This window comes from Monodon monoceros, unplaced genomic scaffold (genome assembly GCF_005190385.1).
Source record: "Monodon monoceros isolate NGI ecotype Baffin Bay Population unplaced genomic scaffold, NGI_Narwhal_1 Super_Scaffold_19, whole genome shotgun sequence".
In the NCBI taxonomy this organism is placed as follows: Eukaryota; Metazoa; Chordata; class Mammalia; order Artiodactyla; family Monodontidae; genus Monodon; species Monodon monoceros.
This window is the reverse complement of record NW_021703775.1, coordinates 6,545,679-6,566,439: the sequence shown is the minus strand read 5'-3', so window position 1 is coordinate 6,566,439 and position 20,761 is coordinate 6,545,679. Positions and strand designations below refer to the sequence as shown.

Here is a 20,761-nt window from a genome sequence, read left to right as displayed (position 1 = left end):
TGCTGCAATGAACATTGTGGTACATGACTCTTTTTGAAGTATGGTTTTCTCAGGGTATGTGCCCAGTAGTGGGATTGCTGGGTCATATGGTAGTCCTATTTTTATTTTTTAAGGAACCTCCATACTGTTCTCCATAGTGGCTGTATCAATTTACATTCCCACCAACAGTGCAAGAGTGTTCCCTTTTCTCCACACCCTCCCCAGCATTTATTGTTTCTAGATTTTTTGATGATGGCCATTCTGACCGGTGTGAGATGATATCTCATTGTAGTTTTGATTTGCATTTCTCTAATGATTAATGACGTTGAGCATCCTTTCATGTGTTTGTTGGCAATCTGTATATCTTCTTTGGAGAAATGTCTATTTAGGTCTTCTGCCCATTTTTGGATTGGGTTGTTTTTTTGATATTGAGCTGCATGAGCTGCTTGTATATTTTGGAGATTAATCCTTTGTCAGTTACTTCGTTTGCAAATATTTTCTCCCATGCTGAGGGCTGTCTTTCTGTCTTGTCTATGGTTTCCTTTGCTGTGCAGAAGCTTTTAAGTTTCATTAGGTCCCATTTGTTGATTTTTGTTTTTATTTCCATTTCTCTAGGAGGTGGGTCAAAAAGGATCTTGCTGTGATTCGTGTCACAGAGTGTTCTGCCTATGTTTTCCTCTAAGAGTTTTATTTGTAACCTAGACGGTATATACTATGGTAACGTAGAACAAAATGGCAAACCTTCTACTAAGTGTACCTTCTATTTAAGCGTGTACCTCGTGATCATGCTAAAACTGAGTACTACTGAACAGGATGTGACAATGGAACTTGTGCTTTGTCTTTTGACTTAGAACAAACAACAGATGCCATATAATCAAAGGGAGGCACACCTAGGCAGGGCAGAGCTCTCATCCAGGGGCTCAACAAGCCTTTTATGACCTTTTGCTCGACACTCTGTATGACAGACTCTAGGTCCATCCATCTCACTACAAATAACTCAATTCCGTTTCTTTTTAGAGGCCCCGAAAGAGAATTTCGTTGGAGAAAGTAGCTGTAATACTGCTACATTTGCCTCCCCCACCTGAAGTGAGGGAGGGGAAGGGAGATGGTTTTTCCTCACCTCAAGCTCAAGTAAGAAGGCTTTTAAACAGCCCCCATCCCACACCCACACATACCCCAACAGCCCTCGGGGGGCTTTATATTTGCTCTGGGAGTTTGGGAATACCTAACACAAGCCTGAGAAACTCCACAGGGGCGTTGGCTGACTTGAGTGGCCAGGGCGGCAGCACAGAAGACTGTGTTGGCTATGGACTCCACTCCCATCTACAGAGACTAACTATACCATTGGATGCAGAAGCCAGGTTGGGGCAAAAACAGGCAAAGAAGTGAGGTCGTTTAGACTGGAAGAGGGGCATCACCCTCATCAAAGCAGCTACAGGTGGATGTTTACGGTCAGGAAAATCTATTTGGAACCATTAAAGAACCCTGTGAGAGAAAGAATATTCTTTCTCTCCTAAAGAGAGAGAGAGAGAGAGAGAGAGAGAGACCCACCAACCCAAAAAAGCACCAGTGTCAGCTCACAAGGACCACCAAGTGTGACTTCTTTTGCCCCTCACCTCTCTTTTGTCACCCTAGCTCTAGTGGAACCAGAAACCTCAACTGAAAAAAAGAAAAGCACAAGCCAGTGAAATAGAGAAGGAACAGCCATGACCCTCATTCCTTCCTAGGATTCCAGCTTGTAGGAAACCCAAGTTGGGGGAAAGAAATCTTTAACTTTAAATGAAGTTCAGAGCTTTGATGATGGCTTGTGACTGGGCATTTTAATTATTGAAGTGAAACATTTTGTCACTAAGAGTGACTAGAGAACTTTAAAATCATCGAGCAGTATCTGGAAAAGCCATGGGAGCTGCTGAGATTTCATTCAGCAGCAGGGAGAGAAGTAGCTCGTGAAAAGGGTTTCAAGAGAAAATGAGGGACTCCCCTGGGGGCGCAGTGGTTAAGAATCCACCTGCCAATGCAGGGGACACGGGTTCGAGCCCTGGTCCAGGAAGATCCCACATGCCACAGAGCAACTAAGCCCGTGCACCACAACTACTGAACCTGCGCTCCAGAGCCCGCGAGCCACAACTACTGAAGCCCACGTGCCTAGAGCCCGCACTCCGCAACAAGAGAAGCCATCGCCATGAGAAGCCCGCACACCGCGACGAAGAGCAGCCCCCACTCGCCACAACTAGAGAAAGCCCGCGCGCAGCAACGAAGACCCAACACAGCCAAGAATAAATAAATAAATTAAATTAAATGTAAAAAGAGAGAAAATGAGAGGGAAAACATTGCTGTATGTTTGCATGCTATGGAGCACCTCTTGGATATAACAGTTGCTTACTGAGGTAATAACACACGATGTAAAATTTACCATTTTTACGTACATGGTTCAGTGGCCTTAAGTATATTTGCATTCTTGTACAACCCTAACCACCACAACTTCTTCATCTTTCCAAGCTCAAACTCCCTACCTGTTAAATAGTACGTAATGGTTGCCTTTTAATCAGTAAATAAAGGAACTCGGTGTAAGGCCAGGCTTTAGCATTTACTACATGCTGTTGGGCCTGTTTTACTTTATCTATTCCATTTCTGATACTCTTATTTTTGTGTGGGAAGATCTGACTTTTTGACTACATCATATTCCTTCTGCCTAAAGAACTTCCTTTACCATTTCTTGTCTGGTTGATCTGATAATGAATTCCCACGGTTTTTATTTGCCTGGAAAACTATTTCTCTTTAGCTTTTGACGAATATTTTTGTTGAGAATTCTGGGTTGAGGTTCCCCCTCACTCCGTTTTCACACTTTAAAGATGTATTCTGTTGTCTTATTGCTTGCCCAGTTACCAATGAAAAGTCCGTCATTTTTATCCTGGTCCCTCTGTTGGTAAAGTGTCTTTTTTTCTCTGGTTGACTTCAAGATTGTCTCTTTGTCTTTGGTTTTCAGCAGTTTGAATATGATATACATTAGGGTGTGTGTGTGATTGTGTGCATGTGTGTGTGTTGGTATTTATCTTGCTAAGTATTCTCTGAGCTTGAGTTTCTGGGATATGTAGTTTGGTGTCTGTCACTAATTTTGGAAAATTCTCGGCCATTATTTCTTCTGCCCTGTTCTCTTTGTTTTTCCTCTTTCTGGAATTTCAGTTACATGTGCTTGACCATTTAATATTATCCAACCAGTCTTGGATGCTCTGTTCTGTTTTTGTTGTTGTTGTTGTTACACTGCTATCTCTTTGTTTTCAGTTTGAGTAATTTCTGTTGACTTATCTTCATGCTCATGGATTCTTTCTTCAACTGTGCCCAGCCTACTGATGAGCCCATTACAGACATTCTTCATCTCTTTTTCATTTATCAATTTTTTTCACGTGGTCATCTCTTATAGTTTCCATCACCCTAGTGAAATTATCGGTGTGATCTTGCATGCTGTCTGCCTTTTCCTTAAGAGCCATTAATATATTAATTGTAGCCAGTTAAGTTCCGTGTCTGATAGTTCTAATATCTGTGTCCGGTTCTGATGATTGCTTTGTCCCTTCAGATTGTGCTTTTTCTTACCTTTTTATAGGTCTCCTTATTTTCTGTTGAACACCAAACATGTTGTATAAGACAGTAGATTCTGAGGGAAGTATGTTCTATTCTTGGAGATGAGAATGCCTTTCCTTCTGTTAGGTCTTCAGTGTGGAGGTTTGTGTTAATCTAATGAGGGGTCAGGCTGGATGTGAATTTGCTCTCTGCTGGGCTATGAGTTTCCCACTTGGCTTTGGGTCTTCTCTTTGCATAGCTCTCCCAGTTGTATCCCACTGTTCTTTTTACTCAGTGCTAGTCTATGCAGTGGTTGGAGAGCTGGGGAAAGAAGATGGTCTCTGATGTTTTGATTAAGTCTTGGTGTTAGCTGGGCACTGTGAACATGAGTCTTGGTGGTGTAGCTTTCCTCCAGATGTAATGTAATGTTAGGGAGCACATATTCCTGACCCTTCCCTAGGGGTAGAGCTTTTTGTTTTTTCTAAAAAAAAAAACCCCAGACTCTGCCGATACAGTGGGTTTCCCACAGGGACTTCAGGATGCATTCTGGTTGCCCTAACCCCTGAAGATTAAGGAATGACAGGGGAGAAGGGTGTGCGTTGTTTGGGTGATGGTTGCCATTCCTCTCCTCCAGCTATAGGGGGACCCACCAGGGCTCTCAGGCTGCAGGTTTGTGCCCTTCTTCCTACAGATTAAGGTTTGTGATCAGTAGGAGAGAAAGAGGAGATGGGCCTGGGTGGAGGTTCAGCAGTGGCTGCAATTCCCTTCCCCTAGCCAACACCACAGGTGAGGCCTCCCAGCCTGCTCCCAGGTCTTCCCTATGAGCACCTGGGGGAAGAAAAGCCTGCAGAAGAGTGTAAACTCCCCTGTGCTTGTGGTGCCCTCCTGTGAGCCCATGTTCACCTTTGCCAATCATACAAGTTTCTTCTAACTGGTTTACATGGCCTTGGGTGGTGTCCCTTACAAGCAAATGCTCAAATCCTGTTTCTCCCTGAAGGTGCCTGTCTCCCTTCATATTTCAGGTTGTTTGCCTTGCGACCTCAGTTCTTTCATGGGTTTAAGAAAAGTAGCTAATTTGCTCTTTCTCTGGCTTTTTTTTCCTCCTGTAAGAGTGGAAGTGGTGCTCTCTCCAGCTCTCTACCTTCTGTAGCTCTGAGCTGAAACACTGCTGTTTTTAATAGCACTTTACCAAGCTGTGTGCGATCCTTAATCTCCTTTGAGCCATACAACCAGCCTGGGTCAACCACATGTTATTGCTGCCACAGGAGGAGAAGAAAATCCGTTAAAGGAGACTGGGATTGACACACACACACACACACACACACACACACACACACACACACACACATATACATACACATACACTACTATGTATAAAACAGATAACTAATGAGAACCTACTGTATACCACAGGGAACTCTACTTAGTGCTCTGTGTGACCTGAATGGGAGGGAAATCCAAAAAAGAGGAGATATATGTATACATATGGCTGGCTCACTTCGCTGTACAGTAGAAACTAACACAAGACTGTAAAACAAATATACCCCAATTAAAAAAAAAAAAGAAAAATCACTACTAACTATGCTGAATATGCATGCCCAGTTCTTCATTTTCAAGTAACCACAGGTATCATTATAAACTCCTAATTCACTCAAGAGTGGATTCCTAACAGATGTAAAAACAGTTTATAATTTTAGATGCCTTTGAGTTCCCATGAAGACCTGAATTTTCTACATGTAAAATTCCAGCTCTTACTCATTTTTGGATGCTAGGGGTCACTGACTTTTTTATAGTAGTAACTCAAGGTGTTGAATATAAATAATTAACAAGTAATAAGTCCCATACTTGAAAGGATATATAAGATGTCTTTAAAAATTGAATGAGTCCGTTTTTTCATGAAGTTAGGTTTTCAATAAATCATTCAAGTACTTACTGAGAATACTGCTGGGTCCTACAAAATCATACAGAAATGTAGGCAATCACATTCTAATTGAAATTAAATCTGTATGTCAATGAAAAACACAATATTGAAAAGATATAATCCTTCATACATGGTACAGGAATATCAACCCATTTCCCTTCCTGTGTCTTCTTTTAAGGCTCTATGTGGAAGCTGGGGATTTTCTCAACCTACCTCTTTAAAGACTTCCACTATTTTAATTCACTGTCCTTCCAAGCCCAAGCAGATTTCTGAGTCTTACTCTGCTCTCCTCAGTTGGATAAGTCTTAACATGGGAAGGATTTATATTTAAGTAGGAGGGTTCTATGTCATTTGCCAATAAGCAAGACAGCTGTTCCAAGCAATCTACCAAGTTTATTTCAATGTGAAAATACTCCTATAAGTTAGAAGCTATGCATAATTTTTAATCCTTTGTGAGCTCTGAAAAGGAGTCTTTAGAAACATAGTAGACTAGAACATATATTATAAAAACGACTTTGCCTGGGTAATCTGATTCATAATTAGGCATACTTGGTATAACCATATACTTGTAAAAGCAACTAACAGGCATAAGTTGACATAAATGAACGTAGTTTACAATAATTAAGAAGGCAAAGAAATTTAAATACGCACTTCCACTCTATTTAAAGAGAGAAAACGCCATCAACCACCTATCAAACAATGTTCCACCAGGGGGTGTAGTCTGCATTTATTCCCTTTGCAGCTGCTTTGCTTACTAGTCTGCGCACCTGAACAGTTGTACAAAGAAAAAAAAAATGATATTTTTGTAAAGTGATTTATAATGTCCCACTGGCTTTCATTTTTATTCCAAGGAAGCATTGTCTTTATATTTTATCGTTTGTCAAATCAAACTCAAAGTGATTCCAACACTCTTGTTTTCTAGTAATGCTAAGTTGTAAAAAAAAGCTGTAAGCAGATATCTAGATTCTAGATATCTAGGGGAATTTGCTATTAATCCTAGGTTAATCCTTTCCTGTAGGCAGGAGTCCTTTAGCAAAACAATGATTTCTTAGCAATAAAGAGCTAATCTCGCAAATATTCTACAACCGGATTTCACAGACTGAGATTTCCTTAAGTGAACCTCATCTCCAACGAGTTTGAAAATACTTGATTATCCTAATGAGAATAATGGCAGCTAACAGTCATCAGTTCCAAAATAAAAGATTGATTTCAATCACAGATTTGCAAGACTGCTTTACCTCCAGAACTGCGTTTGATGAATGAAAACGTTTGGTTAGCCATGTTGATTCACGAAGATGTTTGTATCCACCAATTTATCTGGCAACAGATGTTACAGCCATATCAAATAACGAGCGAGAACTATAGCTTTCTTCTTTGCAAACTGTGCACTGTATTGAAATCTCTATTGACTCAATGCTACCAAGCTGGTCAGCGGCAGAGCCGTTGTCAAACAGAGTGTCTGATGCAAGAACTCCCTCCAGCGACAGTGAAAATTCACACCTGTGCAGCCAGGGGTGCGGGCTGCGGCCACCTGGACCTCTCAGTGCCTCTGACTCTACATTTTCACCCACCCCTCTCCTGGGAAGGAGGACAGTGTTGACTATTGGGGCTCTTACGAAGGGTAATACGAGCAGGTGGTGTCAGTAACATGGAGCTTTATGGAAGGCAGCAAAACACAGGCTGATGCAGAAGAAGCTGGCACTTCAAGATGTACTACCAGTAACTAGGTTACAGGTGAATAGACGCTCAAGACCAATTTGTAAGGAACTATCAAAGGTACTTCTGGGGCTTCCCTGGTGGCACACTGGTTGAGAGTCCGCCTGCCGATGCAGGGGGCGCGGGTTCGTGCCCTGGTCCGGGAGGATCCCACATGTCGCGGAGCGGCTGGGCCCGTGAGCCATGGCCACTGAGCCTGTGTGTCCGGAGCCTGTGCTCCGCAACGGGAGAGGCCACAACAGTGGGAGGCCCGCGTACCGCAAAGAAAAAAAAAAAAAAGGTACTTCTGTGCTCACTGTGCACCCCTTATGCCACACCGCAGGCATCAATGCTCAATCTAACTCCTCAGAAACGCTGTGTGGCTTCTAAAGCAACAACTGCAGCCATGAGCATCCTTTCCTATCCTCAAGGCCGTGAGAAAGAGGTGGTACGAACACAGGAGTCCTGATGCCTCCCCACAAGAAGAATTTGCCTAGTCTTACGTACTGAAAATATTCAGCCTTTTAAAAAAATCACTCTATCTGGTTTATGAACTTAGGCTCTGGACTCTGGAGTTTAAACCTTAACCATGTCTCTTATTTACTATGTGTTCCCCTCCCCTTATCTCAGTTTCCTGCTCTGGAAGATGAGGATGACATCATCTAGAGTTAAGAGTGACGATTAAAGGAGATAACAGACAATGAGGGCACAGAAAGCCAACAATGCGTGTTAAGCCATGCTATCATTATTGCTTCTGTTGCTTTCATTCATGGAGTTTGCTCTAGTCCAAGGAGACTATTGAGACCCCTGCACCTCAAAGAAAAGGGGGCTATCACACAATATTGCTTTGATGGGCTCTTTATCGTTTTTAGTGATCAAAGGTCCAGCACACATCCTTCTAGGGACTGTGAGTTTTCCCAGGGCTGCTAAGACCTTGGAGGTGGGAGGTTGGGTGGGGCATAAGAATGCATTTAAAAAATGCTCCAATCAAAATTATTGCCAATCTGATCTCGGAAACATTTGTTCTAATGCACTAAGTATTCTGACCACTGCTTTTTCTTTCCATGTTCCTCCATTTGCACGTGCTTGGCTTTTGACGTGGCATACACTTTAAAAACACATTATTAAGCAGACAGGCCTGGCACCCCTGGAGGTAGCACTCTGTCCCCCGCTTATTCTTAACAAATCTCCTTTTGTGCTCTTTTGTGCTGAAGTGATTAATCATTTCAACTATCCAAGGGTTGCTGACGATCTTTCTAGATGACTCCAGTTACCATGAGTCCCCCCCTCCCCCCATCACCATCTACACTGTTTTGAACCTGCTGGGAATCTGCTCTTGAGTCTGTATTCATGTCACAGTGATCTCCTGATTTCATACAACAATAACCAGCGAACGTCCAAAAGAACTCAGTGTTCATTTCTTGCCTCCTTCCAGAGTCTGGGGTTGGGGTGCGGGTGGAGGGCTGAGTGAGAGACTTCATTGAAAAAACCAAGGAAATAGAAAGCAAAAAGGTCAGAATGATCAATGCTCATGTCGCAGCCCAGAGGGGAGGTTTTACTCTCACTGGAGGGAACCTCTCGCGACATCATCTTCTTCATGCATCATGGCCGGATTTTCTTTCTCCCTTTTCCTCTTTCTCTCTAGTTTATCTGCAGCTGAGCTTTCAAATGGCTTTCCTGTTTGAAGCTGGGTAAAAGACTGTCATTTGGTTTCCAGAGAAGCAGCCTGGGTAGCTTTTGGGGGATTCAGTCATTTTTCAGAAGCTGTACTAACATTTTTAGCTAACTTGAAAGGTTCTATTTTTAAAAGCCTGTCCTGTCAGCATATGCTCAAGGACTTTCATTTTTATAATATTACTTTTTAAAAATACTTTGCGTATTCAAACTCAGATATTAATATATCTTGAATATATTAACTTTTCTCTTGGGCTTATCGTACTAAACTGTTGCCAAGTTGGAAAATAAAAAGTAACCACTTATAATAATCTATATTCTACAAAGGAAAGAGTAGGATTTATTTTAATCAATATTTTATCATATCCTTGATTCATGTTTGCCCTTATAGATTATATTTTATTAAAAATAGTATGTTTACCAAAAAAGTACTCTTTAATTATATAAAATAAAATATCTTCCAAAATTGCAAAAAAATTAAAAAAAAAAGAAAAATAAATAAAAGCCTATCATTCCCTCTCCCCCACCCAGATAGACACTGTTAAACTGAATTCAAAAACATGTTTAAAAACTGACCAAAAATACTGTGAGATCACAGGTTATTGCCAGAGAAGGGAAGGCTAAAATGATTCATAAAGTATGCAGATATAAATATATCGATACTGTTAAATTAATATAGAATCCCAGGGTGATTTTTAGAAAATATGTACTTCATATGCAAAAATAAATCTATATTTGAGATTATTAAAAAGATATTTACAAGTAGCTGAGGCATAGAGTTTTAAATTAATGCGTAATATGTCAATAATAAGCACGCTGCTCTTAGGATTTTTAATCACGTTTCAGAAGCCTAATCAATGTTCACAGAAAAACACTTTTTTTTAAAAAAAAGGAGAAGAATATAAAATTTTTAATTCTACAGAACCACAGACCTCTCATGATTTAGGATTACAGTAAAAAATAAGGCATTAAAATGAAAACACTGTAATGAAAAAGTTATAATAATTAACAGCAAACTGCCCATGAGTTACAACGCCTGTAACTTTTTAGGAAATTCAGGGGAGAGAGAAAGATATACTTTTGCATAAATAGGTACACCTTTTTAGTGGGAGGAAAGAGAGAGGGAGAAGCTGTAAGAAATAAATCAGCTAGTGTCAGGATATGACATTATTTTCCAGCCCAATACTGCAATCCCCCCTTATCCATGGGGTATATGTTCTAAGATCCCCAGTGGGTGCCTGAAACCACAAGCAGCACCAAACCCTACACACATTGTTTTTTCCTATATATACATACCTAGGATAAAGTTTGATTTATAAATTAGGCACAGTCAGAGAAGAGCAGAACTGCCAGCATCACTACTCTTGCACTTTGGGTCCATTATTAACTAAAATAAGAGCCACTTGAACACAGTACCGAGAGAGATACCGAGATGCACGGGATATGCCGGACAAAGAGACGGTTCTCATCCCAGGTGAGATGGAGCAAGATGCCACAAGATTTCATCACCTGCCTCCGAACAGCACATGATTTAAAACTGATGAATTATTTCTGGAATTTTCTATGTAACATTTTCAGACCTCAATTGACCATGGGTAACTGCAACCTCGGATAAAAGAGGACTACTGTATCTGGAGAGCCAGGAAGAGGTGTACGTTTCCCAGTTCATCAGCAGAACCAAAGGTGTTCAGGAAGCAGGCCAAGCATAGCGATTCTCCAGAACTTCTGGGCTACACGTGGGCCCAGGAATGGAGCCATGTGCAAATGGGAAAATGCCTCAGGTGCAAAAACCAGTTAATTTAGGAGCCCAAAGAATGCCAAAACTAGGGCTTCCCTGGTGGCGCAGTGGTTGGGGGTCCGCCTGCCGATGCAGGGGGCACGGGTTCGTGCCCCGGTCCGGGAAGATCCCACGTGCCGTGGAGTGGCTGGGCCCGTGAGCCATGGCCGCTGAGCCTGCGCGTCCGGAGCCTGTGCTCTGCAACGGGAGAGGCCGCAACAGTCAGAGGCCCGCGTACCGCAAAAAAAAAAAAAAGGAATGCCAAAACTGGATTACCCATTCTGAAATTGTGGGCTGTGTGTGTGGACAGCTTTCAAAATCAGAACAAAACCACCTGTAGCTAAATACGGGCAACATGTTCTAAAAGTCATGAAAAACGTCCTGAGTTTCAACCCCTACATTTTTAAAATACTTACATCTCATTGCATCCAACAACCATTAAAAACACACAAACCGCATAACTATAAACCAAATTTATCAGGAATCATAAAACAGCACATAAATGAAATGGCAAAAGAATAATCAGGTTTCTAAGTTTTTTCCATTATAATGATCTAAATAATTATGAGTGTAAGAACTACAGGTAATTATGTCTTACTTAAAAGATATCATTAATATCTAGATAGATGTTCTAATTTTTCAAGGCCTGTATCTTGTCAATCCTCAAATTATCATTTTCGATCTTAGAAATTATTTTTAACTTTCCTGTATGTGTACAATAGTAATTTGCAGCAAATCTGTGTAATTTCACAACCCTCCATTTGAAAAAAGAGAACACCGTGTGTGGTTTTCATGATAATAAGTACAATTTTAAAATGTATGTCTTGAGTTGATAACTTTGGGTAATTGTTCCAAGAACTGCTTTACATGGAGCATATTAGCAGTGGAAATAGCTTTGACTTCCCTCCCTCGATTACACCAGCAGCAATATGGTAATTAACCAAATTATCCCTGCAAATTTATTATCTTGATTTCTTCAACTTGTACATTACATTCATTAGCTATCAAAATGGAAAACTCAGTTTCATGAAAGATAATCAGACTACAAGTGGCAGATACAAAAGGTCTGAGTTTTTCTGGCATGGATACCAGCAGTAGCTGGGGATGCCTTTTCACTTCCAACCCTCAGGAGTTATTAGTTGAACTCTCATCTCTTGAATTTGTGCAAAATGTAGAATGTTCTAATGCTCCCAGGTAACCCAACAATCTTGGCCGTCCTTGGAGAGCTTATGTTTCAGGGGGACAGCACCTCAATCTTTTTTTGTTGGAGGACTGGAAGGACAACAGGGAGGAGAGGAAAAACAGACACTGAGCAAAAGGTCAAAGGCATTCATTCATTATTCCTCATCCATTTATTCAGCATTAATTAAACACCCATTACATGCCAGGCAGTTTGATAGCCCCTGGAGATGGATGGTAAGAGCCTAATGGGGCTTAAGAAAGACAATTATGATTCAGTACAATAAGTGCTATGATAAAAGTAAAGGGTACTTGGGGAATATAGAACAAGAGCATCTAACTCAGATTCTGGCAATCAGGAAGGCTTCCTGGAGGGAGTGACATCTTAAGTGAGGCTTGGAAGATAAGCAAGAAACAGTCGGGTGTTCGGGGTCAGGGGTAGACAGAGCGTGCTCTGGGGTTAGAGAAGAGCATGCGTGAAGCCCGGAGGTGAGGGAGAGAGCTGTGGTGCCGCTCCTGCAGAAGCCATGTACAGAGTGAGAGGTGGGCAGGGGTGAGAGATGGGGCCAGAGCACGTGTGGCTCTGCAGAGGACCTCCAAGAATCTGACTCTGTCTTGAGCCCAGTCTCACTATCTCTTTGCTCGGTGGATGTACCTTGCAAGGCTAGAGCAACAGAAAACTTTAAAAATCAAGTATATTTAATGCCTCGGTCCTCTAATGTAGTGCTGAAGTTCTCCAAGTTTCTTCACGAGAAATGGGGAAGGTGTGCCTTTGACCTTGCTGGAAACCCCGCCCATGGTGCAGTCTGGCTACTGACATGCTTCCCTTGTCCCAGCCTGGGCACAGCAGGAGGTACACGGCACCGTGAGCTCCGTGACGGCCTGTGGCATCCAGCTGTTGTTAACACTATGTGTGCACCTCCTCCTGTCTTCCAGTCAGCACCTTCAGAGTAAGATAATGACAAACACCCATGCAAAGATATTGACTGCGGTATCAGAACTCTCCCTTGACTATGAGGGCAGAGAGTATATTCCCACAGAATATATGCTGCTTGGGCTGCTAACATCCCCTTGGTCTTCCACACCCCTGGTTCTGTAAATGCCTCTGTGATGTCTAGCCGTGTGCATCAGAAGGAGACAGGTAAAAACAGAAAGGCAAAGCCATTCACTCCCAATGGGAGCTTCCAGACCTCCACGGTCCCTTTGGCCATCACCCCAAAGCCTCTGGGCTCGGAACAGATTCTGAATTAGAGTATTCTCGCCCCACCTCTGTTACAAACTGGACACCTCCAGAGTCATCACAAAGCCTACAAAGTGTAGCCAAATGGCCCTGAAACAAGCAGCAGGCTGCTGCATACCCCTTACAGGCACCAGGATGCCCCTGGAAGAGAAATGGAGTCATTTAAGTAGGGCTTTTGGTTTCAGGCAAAAGGACAAATATAATAACATCTAGTAAAAATGCACCTACAGATGTAAAATAAGATATAAATTGTGTTACTGCTGTCTCTATCCATCCAAGTGGCCAACTGCAAAAAGAAAAATCAAAACAAAACACTACCAAGTGAAACTCATTTATCTTGGATAAAACACGTAGCTTTTGCTTGGTGAATTTCTCTAGACCTCCACCAGGTTTACTTTTCCTTTGATTCGATTTTATTATGACAAGTCATGGGATATATAAATGGGCTCCTCTACATTTATACCCGGATTGATTTTTCCATTTGTGGGCTTCATTTTGCCATGAATAAAATCTTTACTACTTGAAACAAATGAGATATTAAAAAAAAAAAAAAAAAAAAAAAAAAAACATGAGGCAGGAAACGCCTGTCTGGTCTGAAACGGGAGATTTGACCTAGGTCCGGCTCTGCAAACGACCCAAACAGATCACTTAAAACAAGTTGTCCCTCTGTTCTCTATTTTCTCCGAGTGGCTAATATATTTTCATGTGACTTACGGAGCCTGTAGACATTTAAGCACAAGGTTTCTCTTGTCTCACCATCCAGGGTCTGAACACGTGAGGGGGCCATGACGATGTGCGTCCCATGTGATGGTAATCTCAACTCTCTCCTCACTCAGCGATCTCCCAGCATCACAACTGGAAATCTTGCCTAGGAGGCTCCTTAGTTTCTAGAAAACCAAGGAAAAGGAGTTCCCTCTGTCTGCTGGAAATCTGTTCAATTATAGTGTCAGGAAATTGGTTTGGGTCTCCAGAATTTAAACAAGTCCCAGTTACTCCTTTCATATCAACAGAAAGGCAACTCTACGTAAATATTCGCCATGAATATTTCACAGGAAATTGGAATTAAATTAGTGACTAAAGATGAAAGCCAAGAAGATAATCTGCTCAGATGTTGCCCTGAGATTGTCTCTAAATTCATCCTTTAAATCCAAACCAGATCTCAAAACACTGGTCTCTTATGACAAAGGCTCCCTACGTTATGAGGAATGCTCGGCAATAAACACCATCTAGAGCTGTGCGGCATAAAATCTGTGCATTCTAGATTCCAGCCCTGCACACCCCCATTAGGTTGTAAATGGGTTTTATTTGCTGAACAAATGTTAATGCCATTCTACGTTAATGGATAATGCTAGGGAAAGCACCTAAGTATTACATCACTGGAGCCTTTAGGGATGAAATACAGTGTAACAGAAAACTGTCTGTTACAAACATATGTCAGCAATGAGGGCTCCCAGCCCTTACTGCCCATCTTCTAAATGAATTTTGCAGTAATACACAGATTTACTAGGTCCCAGGATTGAAATTCTCTGAGTGACGATAAAAAATAATTATACTGGAGAACATAATGTAATATTCAAATGACTTGAAAGCAGTCACCTCAGCAAAAATAAGAGAGGGGGGAGGAAAAAGAAGTTCAAAGGTGAGATTGCTGACGTTGGCCATAAAACCTCCATTAAGTTCAAGTGCACACACGCGTGATCGGGCACTTTCAGATCATACACACATGGGAACGGGAAACCTCCCTTTCACAGCAAAATGCCTGAGTGGTTTCATGAATGAGCTGGGGTGGGGGTGGGGGCTTCTTCCTTTAATAAGACAGCACAGCAGGTAAGAGAAGCGGGGGTGCTGGTCCCAGATGGTGGTGCTGGTTAAAATCCCAGCTCTACCGTGTGGTAGCTGTTCCCTTGGCCAGCTGTGTTTAACCTCCCCTCGCCTCAGTTTCTTCCTCTGTAAAATGGGGATGATAATAGTTCCCAACTACACAGAAGGCAGTTGTGATGGTCCAATGAGAAAACACATGCAAGAAGCTTGGAAGAGTGTCCCAGATATAGTAAGTGCTCAATAAATGTCAGCCTATCCTCATTGGTGGTCGTGACTGTGTAGGAAATAAATGGAACGGAAACGACTGCCTTTCCTCACAAGTGGTCTCTAAACTCAGGGACTCCATCCTCTCAGTTTTCTCCAGTCTGGACCCTGCCCCCTCTCCTCCACAGAAACAGCTCTCCATAAGGTCACCAACGACCTTTTTGTTGTCCAATCCGTTGGGTGGCTTTCGATCCTCATCTTTTCGTGTCCTCTCAGAAACTCTGCACCCTGTTGGATAGAAACTCTCTTCCCTTGAATTCTGTGGCTTTCCACGGTCCCAATTTTCTCTAGTCACTCCCTCTCATGTTCGTTTGCCAGTGGATCTTCCTCCCTTCCCTGCTCCTGAAATGGTGGAATTCAGGCCCTCATTGCTTCTCGGCCTCAAGTCTCTCTCCAGGCAAATGTACCCATTTCTGTGGTTTTACTACCAATGTGCTAATTCATCCAAAATGCTGGCCTGCAGCTCAGACCTCTGTCCTGAGTTCCTCTACATTCTCCTCGTCTACTTGAACATCACAAAGGCACCTCAAACTCAGCACGTCTAAAAATTAACAGAGGACGTCCTCTTCTCCCCCACCCAACACAGCATCTCCCTCAATCTTCCCGTGTCTCCACCAAGCATCCCTTGCTTGGAACCTGCATCAGCCCCACATTCCTCTTCCATTTTCCCCTCAAGCCACTCCTCACAGCAGCCAGAACGGTGCATCTACGCCGCCAATCTGATCACATCGCTCCCAGCTCCAATCCTTCACCGGTTCCCCTGTGCTTAGAGTCTCTCGAATGTGGCTGAGAAAGCACAGCACGACTGGCCGCTCCTGCCTGGCTTTTCCCACCTGCTCTCCAGCCACGCGGGCCTTCTCTCTCCTTCCCGGGTCTCTAACAAGCCGAGCTCTTCATTCCCTCTGCTTGGAAGCTTCACCATTTTCCTTAGGTTGCTTTCCTACTCACCCTCCAGCTCAGTTCAAGGGCTGCTTCCTCAGGGAAGTATTTCTTGACCCCAAATTCGGTAATGTACCCTAGAGTAAGCGCTCATAAAACCCTGAGTATTTACCACAATTCACATTATACATTTATTTATGAGATTAAAAAAAAAAAACTTAGTATCTATCTCTTCCAGCACATTGTCGGTTCCCAAAGGGCCAGGGGTCATGTCTCTCTAACCCACCGCTGTTGCCAGTACCTCCCACATGGAAAGGGCATGCAAACACTTGTCCGACGACCATCTCCATTTTCATAATTTTAAGGTATTTTTGATGACCCTGATCTTCCTCCACAACAAGAGACAGCCTTTTTAAAATGAGATGGCTGCAAGTAGTAAGCACCTCTGGGGACCTTGACGACATCAGGTTTACCTGAGCTGATTCCAAGGGGAGAGACGCTGGTAAGGAAAATTGGACTCCACAAAGATGATTCACAGGAACCGAGCATTAAAAAGGCCAATACATCTTGTCTGTGATTTATAGCAAAGGGAATCTCTGAGCCATCACAACGATACTCATCACTCTCCTTTGGAGGATTCTTTTACTCACTCACTCATTTATTTATTCATTCCACAAAATCGTGAATTCTAAATTCCAAACATTAGGGCCACCGTGTGGGAAGAATACTGATGTGTGACAGATACACAACAAATCCAACAGGCTGTAACTGAGAAGGCGCCCTGTGCTTGTGTTTGCAGGAGAGAGGCTTAGAATAAGAGGGGAAGACGATCCTGGGGCTGCCTGGTGTGAGAGGCAGGTGACAGCCAGAAAAACATTCCAGGCAAAACTGGGAACACAGACATGATCCTCTAGGAGCTCCTGAAGTTAGAGCACTACTAACACCTTAGACTGCCAGGTGAGGGGAGAAAAAGATGCTCACATGACAGCACCAGCACCACCATCACTTCCCAGTCTATACCATCTCCTCTTTGGAACACTCCTCACAAGCTCTGGGAAGTGTGGAGCTCAGAGCTCAGCTGTCTTCCGATGAAGGAAGCATCCCCCCTACCCTTGACCCTGCGCGTACACATAAATCAATTCTCTCACTGGCCCAGGCTTTTCCTCTTGTTCCACGCCTGATTCAAGGCAGGCAGGGGCGGCACCCGTGGTGTGATGGATTCGGGGTCAGTACTATGGGAAGGTAGGAGAGTGGGGCCGGGGTGCCAGGCTCTCATCAGCTTTCTTAAGAAAAAAATAAATAACGCTTTAAACTCTTGACTAACAGCATTCAGTTTTTTGGGGGTTTTTTGCGGTACGCAGGCCTCTCACTGTTGCGGCCTCTCCCGTTGCGGAGCACAGGCTCTGGACGCACAGACTCAGCGGCCATGGCTCACGGGCCCAGCCGCTCCGCGGCACGTGGAAGAGATCTTCCCGGACCGGGGCACAAACCCGTGTCCCCTGCAGTGGCAGGAGGACTCTCAACCACTGCGCCACCAGAGAAGCCCCAGCATTCAGTTTTATTTGAAGTGAATTTTGCACTGTCTAAAGCAGGGGTCCCCATACCACGGGCCACAGACTGGCACCGCTCCGTGGCTATTAGGAACCGGGTCACACAGCAGGAGGTGAGCTGCAGGTGAGCAAACGAAGCTTGATCTGTATTTACAGCCGCTCCCCATCGCTCGCGTTACCGCCTGAGCTCTGCCTCCTGTCAGCATTACGGTGAGTTGTATAATTATTTCATTATATATTACTATGTAATAATAATAGAAATAAAGTGCACAATAAATGTAATGTGCTTGAATCATCCCAAAACCATCCCCCCACCCCCGTGGAAAAATGTCTTCCACAAAAGCAGTCCCTGGTGCCGAAAAGGTTGTGGACTGCTTCTCTAAAGTATATTGTTATGGTATGAGAAACACTCAAGCTCTTTATAAACTTCAAGCCCTGCTTAGAATATAGGACAGAAAGGTCAAACAACAGAGTTCTTCCATATCCTCAGAAAAGATAAGAAAGGATGAGAAGGGGTAGGATTTTTTAAACATAAACAGAGAAACCAAAGAGGGGATTGGTGTGTTGTGGTATTATCATTTTGCAGATATAAACACCATAACCAATCAAAGGAAGATGGCTTGAACACTGAATATTGGGACCCCAAACATGAAAGTATGTTAAAAGAGAAAAATAGGAAAAGTACATCTGCATTTTACACTATCTGTGTTTAACCTGAAACAAGGCCCCAAGATAGAGATAATTTAGATGTAAAATACAACACGTATTTTATTCAACGTATAATTAAATGCCAGAAATGAAGCTACCACACTTTGACAACTGCTTTCTATATAAATCTCTCCCAGAAAAACAAAAATCATTATGAATTCATCAAATCAAACTTCAATGAGTTATTTTAATCAATTCGAGAGTGAAAAAGTTTATTTACGAAATAATGCTTTCCAGGAAGAAATAAAAATCCTACCGCTGAAAACAATTTGATGGTTAATGTAAAATTTTAAACCACATAACCATATTACTGTAATTCACTAGCCATTCAAGAAAAAGTGTGTAGGATGCCCAAAAGTTACAAACAGATTAAAATAAAGTTTTTCTTTTTCTTTATAGAGAATTGCCACACCATCTGGTCTGATCTGCCTTAGTGTTTTGCCCAGTGTAATATCAGCTTTCTGAGAGCTATGAATTATTAGGTTATTCCGATGACAAATATGACTGAAGACAAAATACAGGCTGAAGAGAACATCCTGATTATAAGTTTGAGTGCTCTGGAGAACACTAACGGGGCAGAACAGCCCAGCCTAAGTGCATCTGCGCGTGAAGCCAGTTCACAGAGGCTGTGCCCGCGAGATGAGGATGATGAGAAGGACAGGCTTACAGAGAGTAACAGGCAAAAATAATAACACGCACAACAATACAGAAATAAATTCTCAACACTGAGCATCACCTCTTTGTCAGAGTGCTTCTGATTCTAATTAAGTTTGGGAGAAAAATAACCAGGCCACCCCTGCCGGACTGGAAAGCACAGACTATTGAAAGATGCTTTTAAATAGTAGGGTGATAAATGGGGGCATCCAAATGTGAACACAATCATATTTTTCATCTCAACTCTGTTGTTCTGTCTTCCAGCTGACTGATCCCTTTAACACAGTGTCACCTCAGCCTGTGCAAAGGGACCAGATTAAGGTGTAGCTCCTAGGTTTCTAAAAGAAGCTTTAGAAGTTGTTTTGTAAAGTACTGTTATTTAGGCAACTTAGGTGATTACCCTCAGAAAGGGTAAAGATCAGACAACACATGAACAACGGGCTCACTTTGACACTGCAGCTGCACCTCCTTCTGTTTGGAATCTATGTCAACCAGTTGGTAAGATTTGTAAAAGAATATCCTTACCCGAATTATTTCTTCAACACAGCTGTTGGTTTCTCCAGATCTACTCTCCTGCAAGCAAAGGGAAAAAACATTAAGCCAGATGGAACAGACTTATGGTTACAGAGAAGAAATGACCCATAAGCCTCCAAATTTAATAGAGTTTGGACAGGGGGCCTTGCCTAAAGTAGGACTTACAGATGAGCTCCCTTCCTTAATAGGACAACTCCAATCAAGGCTGTGACCATCCTCCCTTCCCCACTGCTGCACCGTGGACAGGGCGGCCGGGAGCATCGCACACGCCCCAGAGTTGCAGCGCTGGGCCCTCCAACCACGTCAACTCTAAGCAGGGAAGCCTCCTAGGAGTACAGCACATGACTGGCAGGTATGAGCTCCATTCACCTTGGGTTCCATCAAAGTGTGGAAGCAAATGTGGCCTACACCACAAAGATGGATCCAGTCCACCCACCAAATACATGCAATGGTCCTGCCGAATACAACTGAAACTCTTGGTAGTTCTACCATCCTCAGAGCCTAGATTTACTGCGTGATGGGCCAAAACCCAAAAGACCAAAAGGAGACACATTCTCCCAGCACTCTCAGGGTAGGCTGGGTGTCACACTCCAGAGCCACTGGTTCTGTAACCCACACTGCCCTGTGCTGGGGAGATGGTATAGGCTCCGAGGAACGGTGGCTTCAGGTCACAGCCAACTCTGGGGACCATTTTCAGTTTCAGAGATGCTGTGTGGTTACTGCTGGTAACGTACTCCCAGAGCACAGGAGGTAGTTTTGTGGGGGCGTGAAAGCAGCATTTGCTGGTACAAGTGCCTCCTGTGGTCTCAGCAAAATACTTCCCTGGCCTTTTAATTCAATGACATTGACCACGACTCAGCATGACCTCCCAGCATGAGGCTTTCTTTGCCATGTCTTCCCCAAGCCCACTCTGCTTTCCTTCCCCCTCACGGTTCTCTCTCCCCCAGGAATGCTGGTCTGCACCTTCCTGGTTTTCCTGGTTCATTCCAAGTCCTCCTTCAGAGGCAGGTCAACCATGACTTCCTCAGAGCATCCCTAGCCCTGGAATACTCATCCACGCAGCATTTACTGTTTCTTCAGCACACTCACCACAACTGCAGTTCACAGATGGACTCTGGAATGATCTCTCCTCCCTCTAGGACAGACACTCCACCCACTCAGGGGCTCTGTGTCTTTCAGTGTGGATATCTGCCAGTGGGCGGCATAGGAAGGGATGAATGAATCTACCTCCTGCCCTTCCCAGGAGTGCGAGCGCTATCACCACCAGCTCCAGGACTTCTCAGTATTACAAAGGCGCTACCAGAAAGTGTACTTTCACACTCCCAGAC

The 20,761-nt window shown here is 43.2% G+C and overlaps 1 protein-coding gene across 13 annotated transcripts in view; it reads right to left on the bottom strand.

Moving 5' to 3' along the window:
• The window catches only part of AFF3 (AF4/FMR2 family member 3), a 607,218-nt gene that overhangs the window by 277,271 nt on the left and 309,186 nt on the right, over positions 1-20,761 (bottom strand). For all 13 annotated transcript variants that reach the window (XM_029232773.1, XM_029232776.1, XM_029232778.1 and 10 more), the window contains one exon: positions 19,425-19,472. In XM_029232773.1, the coding sequence (XP_029088606.1) occupies positions 19,425-19,472 (48 nt within the window). The remainder of the gene's footprint in view (positions 1-19,424; positions 19,473-20,761) is intronic.